The sequence below is a fragment of the Bacillus rossius genome, chromosome 16 (genome assembly GCF_032445375.1).
Source record: "Bacillus rossius redtenbacheri isolate Brsri chromosome 16, Brsri_v3, whole genome shotgun sequence".
NCBI lineage: Eukaryota > Metazoa > Arthropoda > Insecta > Phasmatodea > Bacillidae > Bacillus > Bacillus rossius.
Genome location: NC_086343.1, coordinates 45,516,539 through 45,532,028, shown reverse-complemented (window position 1 = coordinate 45,532,028; position 15,490 = coordinate 45,516,539). Strand labels below are relative to the sequence as shown.

Here is a 15,490-nt window from a genome sequence, read left to right as displayed (position 1 = left end):
GGAAAAGAAGCATTCATTTTATTAATTCTCATTATAACTGTTGTTTTATCATTGCAGTTAGAATATTATTTTTGTGTCATTTAATTGATAATAAATAAGAAAGTTGAAATAGAAATGGGTTTCTGGAAAAACAAATTTTGTTTTTACAAGGCATGTCAGTAACATCTTCAATGCAATGTATGAGAAGGTTAAATAATGTTTCATGCAGGAATATAATGGTGTCATAAATAAGAAAGTGTAAAGATTGTTTGCCAGACATTCATAATCCATGATTTTACATTTTAATATGATAGATATCATGCAAGCACATAGGATTTATTGATACAAGAAAGAAAGTGTAAGAATATTCATTGTACACTTATATTTTAATATAACATATAACCTTTTACATGGTATAGGTTGGAAGATAAAATGTCACTTTCAAGATACATTCAACCACAGTTGACATAAACTAAATCAACACACAAAAGAAGTACATGAATAGAGTTGTTTTTGGGCAGGTGTGTTAAATATCCTTAAAAATTCCTTAATAAAGATTTAAAACATTCAAGTAAGGAATAAATACTGATATTTTATTGTCATTTAGTTTCTGACTTGGCAGCAAACTATGCTTTGTGCATGTGCACAACAATTGGTGAATTTCCTATCACACATTTAGATTTTATATATAAAAATCAAATTTGAATTAGTATTTTGTACCTCACCTTTATACTAAAAATGTTTGTCTTACTTTGAACTTAAAAAGTTAAAGTAATTAGTTCTCAAATGAAACGTTAGGGCTACAAGTTTGAGATAGGCACAATGCTTGGGATGGATACGTGTTCCAGAGGTAATGCTGTACAATAGGGACTTATCTGTAAAATTTAAGTAATGAACGTAAGTTTTTTTTTCCTAGAGGTATTTTGCTGTATTACAAATAGTTTTGTATCTCTTGAGATTGATTGAAGGTGATGAAGTAAAACTTGTTGTATAGAGATTTTCTGCAATTCTTCGGTGAAATTCATTTCTGTATCACACGACAATATACTAATTGAACTCCGTTTTGTATACTAATATTGTATAATAATGTTTTGTACCATTTGTTTGCTCAGTGCAAGGAACTTAAGGACCACTGGATACTGTAATTTGCATTAAATTTCTAATATCTACATTTAATCTCTATTAAAGATTTCATTTCTGTTGTACAAGGATAATTTTGATAGTTAATCACTTCTAGCAGCAATTTTATCAATCATATCTAGGGTGTACTTCATGTGACAAAATGGTAATGTAACATACAAAAAAATACAAGCACAATGCCTATGCACCCATTCTTGTCTTGGCTACTCCTGTTCTCTTTAAAAAATACAGGATTCCTGTAAATATAATCTGGTAATAGTCCATCAGTTCTTCCTCAAATAAAACTGAAGCAGGGGTTGGGGGGGGGGGGATACCATGCCCTGGCATACAATACATTTTATAATAATAATTATATTGATGATAACAAGCTGTATTTCCAACTTCATATTGAGCAATTTCTTGGAAAAGCATGAATTTTCAATTAAAGATATACAGAGAAAATACCAGATAGACTTGCCAACTTCATAGTCATAAAATACTTACGAAAATTTATAAAATTATCATTAACAATACAAAATATATTTTAAGTATGTCCTTTTACAAATACGTAAATGTTTTTCATATGAATAATCAGTATTACATTTTTTCTGCAAGGTTTAACTGTGATGGAGGGGAGAGGGGGGGGGGGGATTCTCCCTCTTGAATCCACCTGCAGCCAAATGTTTTATCAAACATGTTGCTCTCCCAAAATTATTGATGGTTCACCAATTTCATTGAAAATATTAAAATGAGCAAATTCAATTAAAATTGTGCAAAATAACATTATTGACCAATGATATTGCATACTCAATACTATACATACAATAAATACCTACATACAAAAAATACAATAAAATGCAATAAGTATACTCAATAACAAACAAAATATTTCCTGAATAACCTACATGGATCTGTCATTAAACGTAACAAAATGTACACTGTTCAATTATACTTTTCATGTGGTCTTTCCTCACTTAAAAATTATTATTTTTCACTCTAAAATTGCCCTAGAATAAGATTCGTGCATTTAAACAATGTTGAAGCTGCAAAAATGCATATCTGATTATAAATTTTGTGCCACAATACAAATTAAACATCAAGGTAAAAAAGCAAACAAAAAAATATAATAACAAACAAAAAATATTAATAGATTCAAAAATACAGAAAATTAGTGGATTAAGAATACACAGTTAATTTAATTAGCAGCAAGTGCTACTAAAATAATTTACTAATTGACTAAGCTTGTTACTATTGGTTCTAAACTATTATAATTGCTTATTAATCTAAAGATAATATCATTTTTTCTCGCGATTGTACAGAAAGTAGATTTAAGTCGACTATGATACTGGGGGACTCTTAACACAGTGTTATCTAAGATGTACGTATTTGCAATTGATTTTAGATGAATAACAATTGGAAATAAAAAGATGGTCAAGGAGGGCACGCCGATCAAAAAGTGATGTTAATTTAGGAGGGGGAAATGATTTATGAGTAATAAGTTTAATACATTTGTTTTGAATATTTTCAATTTTATCAATATCAAATGAATTAATGTTGTTCCATATTACTGAACAATATTCTAGTTTTGACCTAATAAGTGCTAAGAAAAGAGAAATAATGGAATCTGAATTAGAGGCATGGTAGGTAATATATTTAATTAGGGCAAGTGTTCTTCGAGAACTAGAAATTAAAAAATCTACATGTTGATGAAAAAATAATTTGGTATCAAGAATAATTCCAAGATCTTTTAAAGCAGTCATTTTAGGAATTAAATTCTCTAGTTTGTACTCATAGTTTATAGGAAAATATTTCCTATATTATGACCACTATATTCATTTGCATAGAGAAATAAAATAATACACATTGTTTCGAGGGCAGAACTTTTCAGTTGCGACTACTTCCTTGCTTCTGCTCAGTTCAAAGTTTGCTTTTGCTATGCTGCTTACGCTTCCTGCGCAAGGGCAGCATTTTATATTTTTGCTTTATTTTTTTTGCAATTATCTGAGTTTCTTCTGAATCATTTTGGTTCAGGTAGTGTAGTCCAGAGGACCCTTTTGTAGTTTTCTTCAAATTGTTTAGTTCTTCCAGGAGAAATTTTTCAGTTTGAGCTAATGCATTGTTGTCTGTACAGATATAAGAAAAATCTGTTAGCATCTTCGCTGCATTTCGAACCTTCCTCTGTAATGTCAACGTAGGCGACGTTAATGGCTGATGTTTTGAAATATTATCTTTTGGGTCATAGGTTTGATTTGCTGCCCAATCATTTTCTGAGTTTGTAGTTATGAATCCTGTAACAGAACAAAAGGCATTATCCAAATCAAGCGTTATGTATGGACTGTTAGTATATGCGGAGTTCAGATGAAGGAAACTCCAATTGGGCACAAATTCAAATATTGCACACATGTGTTTCCAAGGAAATCTGAAAGTAATGAAGTCCATGCAAGTGCATGTAGCATTATCAAAATTAACACAGTAAAATTTCTCTCTATCCGTAGAACTTTGGACTCCAAAAATCCCTTCTGAAATTTCTGTAATGGAGTCCTTGCTGAAGTCAAATCGGGCAGCACTTATTCTAGTGAGAACGTGTTTTATAAAATGCTGTGGTCGATTGATTAAATATGATGGAATCTCAGAATTAAACAACTTGACAGTAGAATTCTTGGAGCAATATTTTCTGTACACGTCTGGTAAATAGTTGTTGATTACTATCTTGAGCATTCCAGTCAGAGATTTATCAGAACTGTGACACAGATATGAATGCTTCAACACTTTATTTTGACTTTCAATTCCATTATTGGTGTGAATAATTGTGACAAAATCTTTTTCACTGTAGGCTTGTGCCCGCCTACACTCATGAGATAGCCACCAAGTAGCAAAATAATGGGACGCTTTGGGGTTCCGTTGCATGATGTTGCTTGTGTTCATTTCTTCTACATTAACATGAAACTCAACCTCATCTCTTGAAGCTGCAATGGCACGCCACATACTTAAAATCTCTTCTGCATCACCATTAGTGACATTACCGCTCTTCCTCACCCACCTTAACCAGGCTTGCTCCCTGTGAAATGAGCATAAGTACACAGTGCTTTCAGGAAAGATTTTGTCTATCGCACCTATTTCTGCCTCACTGAAGTCTGTCATCCAGAATTGTGGATGCCATTCAGGAAGCCATTCCTGGAATACTTTTAAAGCTTCTGCAATCGATTCTGTGCTTTCGGATTGCACTATAAACGTACCAACAACACTGTAGCCGACATTGGTCTTGACTGCTAAAAAAAAAAGTGGCAAAGCATATTTCGTCGTTTTGTATGTGGCGTCCAACAGACACACACTACCATACCGCAATAGCAACTTCTGTTGCCATTTTGATTGGTAACAAAACAATAAAGATTTCACATCACCAACATCTTCATACGGCCGGTAAAAAAAAAGGTCATCGCTATTTTGAATTTTCCATTCGTTGATGGTTTGCTGCAACACTTCTTGGTCCATTTGTTCTTTTTTATTTGAAAATAGTGTCCTATGTACATGTGTGTAAATAACAGAATCTTCTGGAAAGAAAGCTTTACTTAGCCTACAAAGCATTTTGTTGTCAGCAAATTTACTTTTTACATACTCTTGTAATAATAATTTTACTTCTCTTGTACTTGTAATTCCTTCATTTACAAGTCTTTTGATTTCTATTGCCAGATCTTTATTGATTTGTTGGCTGAGGTGTGATGAAGTCATCGAATGACTATGGCTCTCTGCACAACATACTTTTATGTAGTAGCGTAGGTAGGTGTTAACAGGAGATTCTTTCTGAATCACTTCCCTCAGTTTTTTCACCATCTGAAATCAAAAATTTTTCTACATTTACACTGTGAAATGTTCAACTAAACTATCAATCATATAAAAAAATGTTAAAAAAGCAATATAACTGCACAATGGATCTAATGTGTTAGCAAAAAAATTTCTCTGTAAAATAATTGGAAACATGTTTAATGTATATAAATGCATAAACAGTTGGCTACGTATTGAAATCACAGATATTAAACCTATGAGATTCATTTCACATTTATTTTTTATACCTAATGCAGTTGGATTAGTTTAGGTGATTTAATGTACATTCAACCTTTACTTCATTTTACACTGTACAGAAGGCTGTTTCAGTTTTGTCGTAGCCTACAATAAGCTTCATGACGGAAATTCAGCTCGTCCAACATTGCAGATTGGACCCATAGTTTTGATAATTACCATGAATTATTATGGACAGTGAACTGCATTGATGTAAAATAAATGTCAAAATTAAAAGTCGGTGCTTTGAGAAAAATATTTTAGACTGGTATTTGCAATGTGGTTAATATAATCACTATGAATTGAATTGAATTTCCTGAATCAAGTAATTGCATGGAAAATGAAACTATTAGATTGTATGTAGTTAGCATGTGGTGGATAAATGTGGTTAACAGTAGAACAAGCTGTATTTTGTACATGAATGCTAAAGCCATATTAGATTATATAAATTGGTATTAGTTTTATTATTTCAGCATTTAAATTCTGGTTGTGTGAGGTTTTAGTATGGCTAACTTTATTTTATGTTGGTGTAAAGCCAATATTACACTTATGGACCCTGAAGGTGTTGAATACATATACGTAAAATCAAATTATGTAGGCTATGTATTGTGGTATACTATTCACACATATATTTGCAAGAGGACATCTCAGAGCTACTTCAGAGCTACTTCTCTTTAAAAAATCCATGACATGTCAAAATTTATTACAAAACTGTATTTCTTACTATTGTACATAACCAAATTATTTGGATAATAGTGGGTACTTAGAAATAGCCATTTCAGATGACTGCACCACTACAGATTAACTAAAATAAATAATACAATGCAGAAACAAAAAACATGACAAATTTTACAGTAACTTGCAATTAATCCAATGATAGTTCTAAGGTAAATATTTCTGAGTCTTTTCATCCTCTGTCACTTATGGAAAAGAATGCAATTAAAACTCAACTAGTAAACCTGATAACATAACATCCGCTGCTTATAACAGTTAAAATACAACCCAATTAAATAGCATGATATTTTACAATTATTTTCTCAATGTGAACAGGTACCCCTCTTGTACTTATGAAAGCATAAATAATGTTATAAAAATCCATAAAATAAGACTGTGTAACAGGCAGCAGCACATGCAGAATATCACTTTGGAGGGAGGGAAATGGAATATAAACACTTATTCTGCTGTTTGCTTTCAAATTCTTTAGTTTTGTTGGAAAGAAGATGGATATTTTAGGGAAGGAGGAATTATCTCCCTATCCCTTTTCCGAATAAGCCCCTGGTATCAGGTATTAACTTACAGCACGTTTCTTCCTCTCCGTGTCTTCTGCAGGAAATTCAGGGTACACACGGACACACCTGACCGACATGACTGCTTGACAGCCAATTTTTTTGGTGTTTCCAATTAGGAATTTCTTTTTTCTGCCATGTGGGTGATCAGGCGAAAAAAAAAAAAATTGGAGTCAAATTTTTACAACCGTTAATCAATTGATGGTTTCACACAATAAGTAACCATGTTTGCTGTCAAGAGTGGTTATGGGTAAATATCCCAAGATGATAGTGGCAGAGCCATGACACAGCCATGATATTAGTTGAAGAACTTTGCTACTAGGATGAACCAGTTTTTGTGTTGCACAATGGCTCTTTGGAGTTAATGGAAAACAGCTGTGAAAATAGCAATGGAAAATAATTTTTATTTCTGAATATACAAGGGACATTCCGAAAGTAAGTTGTCATTTCTTTTTAAAGAGCAGATGGTACATAAGTGAAACAATCGCCATAAGAATCCACACCCATGGTTAATTCACAACGAAAGTAGCATCAGCAGATAATGACGCACAGAGCGCCGAACAAGAGAGTAGCAGCAGACTGGCATGCCGAGGTTGTTCGAGTACAAATCACAATGGCAGTCATTGGAAGAGCATCCTGTTGTCCGGTACGAAAGGGCACGTGGGACTAGTGTGTCACTTCCAAAACAATACTGAGGTGGAGCAGGCATTGTATGGCACCAAGTTTTACCACAGTGAGAGTAGTTTCTTCGAACTGTATTAAAAAAAAACATTTATGAAACCTGTCTTAACTTACTCAACAGAAATTTCAGGGAAAAAATATTGCTAAACAGCAGAATAGAAACCAGTTTTGAAATTGAGTATCTTTACAAAATACATATACCATTTTGAGTTTAATACTTCAATGATCAAATGATAATATTATTTAATATTGCATTCAAGCTAATGAGAAATTTTGCATCACCTTACATCTTGTAGTGAAATGATTATTTTTAAACTCAAAAATTGCCTCTATTAGAGGTCTTTAAACTAACAACGTATCAGGTTATGCAGTTTAATGTTTTCATAACATTGACTGGAATAAAAATGTAGAAAGATTAAAAAAAGGGTTGATATTAACTGGAATGCAATATAAATAATGTTAAATTTGCTATATGCACATAAAAAATGGCTAACTTAACACACAAACAACAATACTACTACATACCAGTTCATCAACTGTTTGTTCAGACTGTTTATATTTTGGGCCTTGGGCACATTCTAGGTGCATCCATTTTTCAAACGTAAATGGTGCCCCGAAGAAATCAATCTCAGGGATGTTGCTTAATTTCCCCTGTTTATATTGGAAAAAAATCCTTTGTAGATCTGTAAAATATGAATAAAAGAAACAAACAAATAATATTAAACATTATAAAAAGTACCTCTTGTCAAAATGTAATGCGTATCAAAAAATGCAATATAGACTCTGGGTAATTTCTTGGAGAAAGTGGGTACTCTTCCAAAAATATTTGAAATTTTTTTCTTTATAGTTATATTTAGTTGAGTACCTATTTAAAATGTTGGTAACCTAAAACTAACCAACCCTTTGCACCTATTTACAATTTTATACTTTTGCTACTTTATAAATCTACTAAGCTCCTTTTTTTTAAAGTTCAATTTAATGGTGTTGTTAAGAGAAAAAAAAGGTAAGTAATCGTAAGTCAATTAAAAATTTTTTATGATTAATTTTATATTGAGCAATGCTGCAACAATCATCCTGGTAATTATAGGAAAATATGGCCAAACAAACACTATTAACTCTTCATAAAATATCTTTAACTGATGTGTAATGAATGCCAGCTGCCCTAAAGATAGTTTAACCATAATTGAAGGGAGCAAAAAGCAATCAGAAAGAAAAAATGTATATGGTTTCACATAATGTTGAAAAGTTCATTAAAGACGTAACAGAAATCATTTCAAATCAGAAGAAAGTGGCATGTTTTTTTTTTTGTAAGAAATGCCAGCATAGGCTTGCAGTAATTGTACGAAATATGTTTTCCCGAATGTAGGATTAATTTTTACTGATGCATCGCCTGACCTTAAATAAGTGGTTAAGGTTAAATATATTATTTTTGCACCTCATTATATTTTTCCACTGTGCTGAAGTTAGATCTATCCGCCGGCTCTATCTGGCCGCCCGGGTCCATGCACTTGGGATAACAATGGCCTAAGTATTTCCATGCGGGTAAGGTGCAGCTCATCCCGGTTTTTATTTTATAACATACAGTTAGGCAGTCATACGAACTGTTATGCTATATACGGTAGTGACCTTCCTACATATGTCTACTATCAATAAACAATTTAGGGAGACAACCATCGCAGGGGTTGCACAAGGGCCTCTGAGAGCCTCCAAAGAGTGGTTCTCAAGGTATCTATCACATACATTATTTTTTTTAAAGCAGAGGCCCTTATGCAACCCCTACGATGGTTGCCACCCTAAATAAATAGTTCATTGATAGTAGACATATGTAGGAAGGTCACTATATAGCAGCTCTATCGTTACGAGTTTGCTAAGTTGCCTTAAAAAAAATTATGTTTGTGACAGATACCTTGGAAACCACAATTTGGAGGTCCTCAGAGGTCCTTGTGAAACTCCTACGATGGTTGCCACCCTAAATTAATTGTTTATTGATAGTAGATATATGTAGGAAGGTCACTATATAGCATAACAGTTCATACGACTGCCAAATTGTATGTTATAAAATGAAAACCGGGATGAGCTGCACCTTACCTGCATGGAAATACTTAGGCCGTTGTTATCCCAAGTGCGTTGACCCGGGCGGCCAGACAGCCGGCGGATAGATCTAACTTCAGCACAGTAATTTTCTGGATTATATTATACTACTTTCAAAGGTTACACTTTTACCTGCTGTGGTTCTATTGTGACTGCTTCGTACAGAATATGTGTGTCCTAGTTTTTTCAGAGTATTACAAAATTCTTGATAGTTTTCTTCACTATCAACATATCCCGAAATTGTCTTTTTTTCCTCATCCACAATACAGTTCTGGAGTAATTTAGTTATTTCCATCATCATTCTGAAATAACCATCGTTTTACTCACTTTACTGTACGTGCGTTCTCCCTTATAATGTAGCTTACTCACTTTACTGTACGTGCGTTCCCCCTTATAATGTACCGCGCTTTTTTTCATGTAAACAAAAGAAATCCGAAGCCACCCGAAGGCGAGAATTCGGTAATGTTCGGGCATGTCGAATACTCGGCGTGAGTTGTAGGCTTCCCTTGGATGCAAGCAGACAGTAAAACTGGGCAACACAGCAAACACATAAACATAACGATGAAAAAAACAAATACTATGGACAGCACAACGAGAACAGCACTAACAAACATAGAAGTTTAATTGTAATTTTTTGTAATTTAAATTGTTGTAGTGTTATTTGAAAGCAGTTAACTTCGCCAGTGTTCAGGCCATATGCACTTATTTCAGATGAAAACCAAGATAAATTTTTTTGCCAAATAAATGACAAACTGTCGTTGAAATTAATAGTGTAATTAGGATGATTAAATAAAACAATAGAGACTTCAGTAACACGTGCATTACAACTATGCCATAATAACAACTTCTGTGACATCACGTGTGTGGTATTAATTTTACGAAAATACAGCAGTACGCATTCAGTAATGTTAATACAGTAAAACCTTATTGTTGCGACCCCATTTATTGCGACCACCTCTCTATTACATCCGATTTCGAGGAACCGTGAAAAAATTGCCGAAAATCAGAAGAAAATCGGACAGAAAATAAGTTTCTTGTGGTGAGTAGCGTGTTACTGCGTTTCTCTTGCTGAGTACTGTACTGCCGTAGGCAGCGCATATCTAAAAATAGATACCACTTCCTGTCGACCGCTGTCAGCGCTTGACAACCCCCATTCCACGTCCCTTCAATGCAGGAAAAGCCCTTCGGCCGCAGCGTGTGAACATGGTAGTCGGCCGCTGCTTGTACTTGTTAACAATCACGTTATCTGCTTCATTTTAACGAGGAGAGTAAAAATATATTAATACTGTCAGTAAATTGATAAAAGCATTATGTGTCTGCAAAACAGGGCACAACACTGGCCCGCCAGTTGTTTTCATTCAAAACGTGGCTAAAGAACTTGCATGGATCAGGCTGAAAACATCCGGCAATACGTGTAGGTTATAAGGAATCGTGTTATGAATTGAGATGTTATGTTTTTCGAGTAGATATACACAGCGACCGACTGGATGCACGCCCGCCTCAACTTGTTTTAACTGCCGCAAAGATGTTTATTTTGACAGCTCAAATTATCTTTTCCCGTGGGTTGACAGAAAAAGGTCGCTTCACCCAGCATAAAAAAAAAGGCTACGCCACTTATTCCCCACGCAGGAAACACACTGGCTGCCGTCTGTCTCCCCCGCATTTATCTTTCTTCTAACATTCCACGTCTCGCCTCTTGCGCGAGCAATTACGAAACTACCACTCATTGGGCCGTTTTATGCTTTGTTTGGTGACAGCAGCTTGATTTTATTCGGTATATTCCTTTTCATAGGACCCTTGCCATTAAAATACATTTATATTTAAGTTTGAAAGTTTGTAAATTCCTTGCCAGAGATGACTGAACTCGAACTTGGTGTGAAAAGTGACATATTTTGACATACTTTTTTTTGGGCGTGTTTGATGGGGAAGGAGGGGTCAGAAATATTTACAACGATTTTACCCCTCTCTCACCGCTTTAGTACCCAATTCATAATAGCCCAATTTTACGAGAGAATGGAGGGTGAAAAGAGTATTTTCTCGTTTTTCAAAGGGGAGCGAAGTTGGACTGTTATAAGGGAGGACACTAGATGGTTTGTGTGTCTGGGAGGGATGAGCTAGCCTTGAAGAATGTTACCAAGGCGAGGGAGGGGTGAGCTTATGCGTCATGAAGCCGCTGCTGCCAGCCATCCGGGTGAGCTTCATGTGCGCCCACTCGCGTTGCAGAACCTACAGCTGCCATATTTTTAAAGGAAATGTCCCATTATTTTTTTGTTATTCTTACATGAACATTATTGGAAGTATTAAGGGGGCGGTTCAGAGACTAAAAATCGCTACTCTTCTAAATCGTGATAATTTTGGTAAAATCTGAATAAAACCTTCAAAATCAACTACCCGACTACTCCGCCCGGTCAGTATAAGTACCTGCGTAGCTGGGAGCAACGGTCATTCGAGTCAGGCTCTTCAAACGGGGAGGTTGTATTTCTCCTCTCTCCTGGCCGGCTCTAGACACGCGAAGATGGTTGGCCGCCCCCCTCCCCGAGGAATGTGTGGGTTACACCCGCGCATGCGCAGGACAGGGCTGAGAGTTGCAGTGTTGCCAGGTCTACTCCACCCGACCAGAGCCACGACCCTCCGCGACTGATCGAGGTTGACAATCCGCCGCGCCGGTGAGCGCAGTTTGACAGCCCGTCGGGAAATACCTTCGCGCGCACTTTAGACATCAACACATTTACGTGCTGTATATATTATTCTATGTTAACTATGGTTCAAGATAAAATCATAATACACATTTCAAATATATTTTTATTATCATTTTCACTAACATTTCAAACATATATGTATCTTGAATTGAGACGTTAAAAACATGCTCTATTGACATATCATAACTTACCATTTTCTTACGGTTAACTCAATTTGGGAAGGCCTGAAGTTATGAGACGTAATTTATACTTGATACTTAAGGAGTAAAAAAAATAGGAATAATAATGTCAGAACAAATATATAATTAATGATTAGCACAAGTGTAAAATAAAATCTTCACTGAGTAATTTAGATCAATTATTGCAACAGTAAATTGTCCTAATTAGAGGTGTTACTATTAAAAATCACCGCACACTTTATACATAAAGACCAGAACAATTTGCGGTTTGATTCCGCGATAAGCTAGAATTTTTATTACCTTAATTTAAAAGAAAATCTGTATCAAAGGGTTCAAAATAACAATATTTTATATTTACATTGCATTAGTAATCAAACGACTTTGATTACAAAGATACCTAGTTTCATTTATTGGAAACATTAATTTCCAAGTTATCATAACTACAGTTACATCATTATATGTTGCATTCTGTTTAACGAATATCATATATGAGTTTCTATTATTCTCTATCGTATTTATAACGTACTAGATAATATTTTTGTTGTAAATCACAAACGAAAAAACTGCAAATTTACTAAGCATATTTTTAAGCATCAAAATATTTAAAAATATTAAGTTTTCACGATGAACAGAATAAAAGTGTATTCATATTAACTTCATATGTTTTGAAAGATTAGTAGCGAAGATTTCTTGGACTTTCTTGCATCCATTTCCTCTTTTGCCTTTGAAATATACCTACTATTGCTCTCTTGCTTATTTTCCTCTAATTACTCGTGATTCAACAATTTTGGGAAGTAAACACTCTTTATAGAATCGCGTGAGTTTGGGCAGCATTTCAGTTTTCCAAAAATCTTCATTTCGCTGAACATTTTCAACAAACAAATCTTGTTTAGTACCTATCAGTAGGGCCACGATTTTTTCGCACAAGCGAAATAACGCGAAAAATAGAATACGTACCATATAAACACGAAATGCATTACAATAACATCGTTAGATGCCAAATTTTTGTTTACGACGTTTCTTGGATCAATTATCTTTGTAGGCGTTTCAAACACACTTCTCCAATATACAAATATAACAGAAGATTTTAATATTTCATAGTTTTTTCACGGATAATAATCTTCCTAGTTTTAGGTTATATCAAACATTGAAAATATTTGGTTATATACGCACGTTAGAAAAACAGTGCCGCCATTATGCGAAGATTGTGAACAGACACCGTTAAGCTGGAATCACAATGCCCCGACGGCCCCGACACGACAGGCCCGACAAGTTCAACAGCCAATGAAATACAAGCTCGCCGTGACGTCAGCCCGACAAAATACGCACCCGACGGCCCGCAAGGAATAGATTCTATTTCTAATTTCGTGTCGGGGCCCGACAGAAAAGAAAACGGCAACGGAAAGGAAACAGCACAGAAATAAATTTCAAAAATATTTACCTACTTGGTAAATCTTTTTGCTGAAAAGTGAAATTTCGTTTTACGTGTGGGTGAATTGAAAAATTTGTAGCTTGTCTGTTTGTATAAACATTAACAGATATCATCGTGTTTATGGTTAAAGACGATATTTTAGAATCCATCTTTTAATTTTTCGTTTCTTTTTAATTCTTCGCACAGCTAACATCAGGAGTATTTTTCTGTCCCTCACTGACATATCTTTATCTTGTTTCCTTGTAACTATAATAAACTACTCTTTGTTTTACAAATCAAATTAACCTTACTTCGTATCGCAGACGACTAAATGTTTTTTTTTGCACTTCAACTGTCAATAATAAATAAAAGAGCCTACTTTGTTTTTAGCGCTTTCTATAATGCATTTTAATTGAAGTATTTAGCTTGGCACGATTTGCCGAAGGCCAAATTGAAAATCGTCGGGTTATTTTTGTCGTGGTATTGTGACCCTACACTTTTAAATCTGTCGTGCTGAGATGCTGCACGACAGTTTGTCGGGCCTGTCGTGTCGGACCCGTCGGGGCATTGTGACTCCAGCTTTAGCCAACACGCAAAGCACAAATACAATTGTATTGAGCGTAATAATTTTCCGCGTGCGTTTCATAACGTAATTTAAAAGCTGGGAAAAAATTTGTCGTTTTTTGACTAAGTAAATTTACTGCAGCACCCGAAGCTTTAAAATCTTTATGACGTGCAGCGCATCGCCAGTGTAAAGAGAAAAAAAAATATTAATGTTTCGTGTATTGGCACGATTGCATTAAACATTATTTTTGTAAAAAAAAAGTGGTTTACAACGTCCGTGACTATACTTTTGCCGTGCTGAAATTTAGATTTAGAGTTATATTTTCATTACATTTTACAACATTTTACGTTCGTTAAGTTTTCGTGGATTTTTTTCTCTGTGTTCCTGTTTTAGGAAGATGTAGCAACATCGTGTAACAAACAAAAAAAATGCCTAAAAATAAACCAACAGTGGCTGCACGTGCAGCAGAATTTTCAAAAGAAGGGTTTTATGTGAGTGACGGTAAAATACTGATGTGTAAATTTTGCGACTGTCGTTTAGAGTTTGAAAGGAAAGATACACTAAACAAACACACTCAGTCCGAGAGACACAAAAATGGGAAGCAAAGGCAACAAACTTCAAAACGGCAGCTTTCAATTTATGAGGCAGAGCCAGTGCTAAAACGAGCCAAGCAACAAAAAGATGAATTTGTACTGGAAACAGTTGAAGCATTTATTGCTGCTGGAATTCCTGTTGAGAAACTGGACAGCTGCAAACTTAGGGAATGGCTAGCAAAACATGTCGGTGGTGCTGGTGATATACCTAGTGCAGACTGGGTAAGAAAAAAATATATTCCTCTTTTAAGGGAAAAGAAAGAGGCAGAGATCAGAGAAAAAGTGGCAGACCAGAAAGTTGTAATTATGGCAGATGAAACCACAGATAAAGCAAATAACTGTGTGTTCAATATTCTTTTCCAGATATTGCAACCAGGGGCAGAACATAGCATTTTACTTGGAGCATCATGTGTACTTGAAGCTGCAAATGCTGTCAGCTGCTCGAAAGCTGTGATTGACATATGCACCAAGTATGAAATCAAAGAAGAAAACATAGTTGCATATGCAGACCTGCCAACATTCAAATTTAAAAAATCATGAGGTCCTCGATAAAAATTTTCAGGCCCATAAATACAGGTTAGATATAAAAAACAACAAATGAGAATCCTTAAATTTAAGTGACATACCTGTACATATGTTACATGGTCTCTGCTTCAAAATTTATTTCAACAAATTATAGGTTGCAGATTTAATTTAGATGAACATAATTTAGCGGTGTCATGTAGTGATCATGCAGGGCCGCAACTAAAAAAGATGTAAAATAACATTCTGCTCATGTAACACTATTATCACTGTTCACAGCCAAATTAATTTTTTTTATTGGAAGCAATA

General features: G+C 34.7%; 1 protein-coding gene across 7 annotated transcripts in view; it reads right to left on the bottom strand.

The window, feature by feature from the left end:
- LOC134540254 (gastrula zinc finger protein XlCGF26.1-like) overlaps window positions 1-15,490 on the bottom strand; it is an 84,631-nt gene that overhangs the window by 28,818 nt on the left and 40,323 nt on the right. For 3 of the 7 annotated variants that reach the window (XM_063382878.1, XM_063382879.1, XM_063382881.1), the window contains 2 exons: window positions 7,647-7,804; window positions 2,901-4,929 (listed from right to left, as the gene is read on the bottom strand). The exons of 1 other annotated variant lie outside the window; for it this stretch is intronic. In XM_063382878.1, the coding sequence (XP_063238948.1) occupies window positions 3,016-4,929; window positions 7,647-7,804 (2,072 nt within the window). In that variant the 3' untranslated portion in view covers window positions 2,901-3,015. 3 more of the 7 variants (XM_063382883.1, XM_063382884.1, XM_063382885.1) reach the window with 3 other exon arrangements.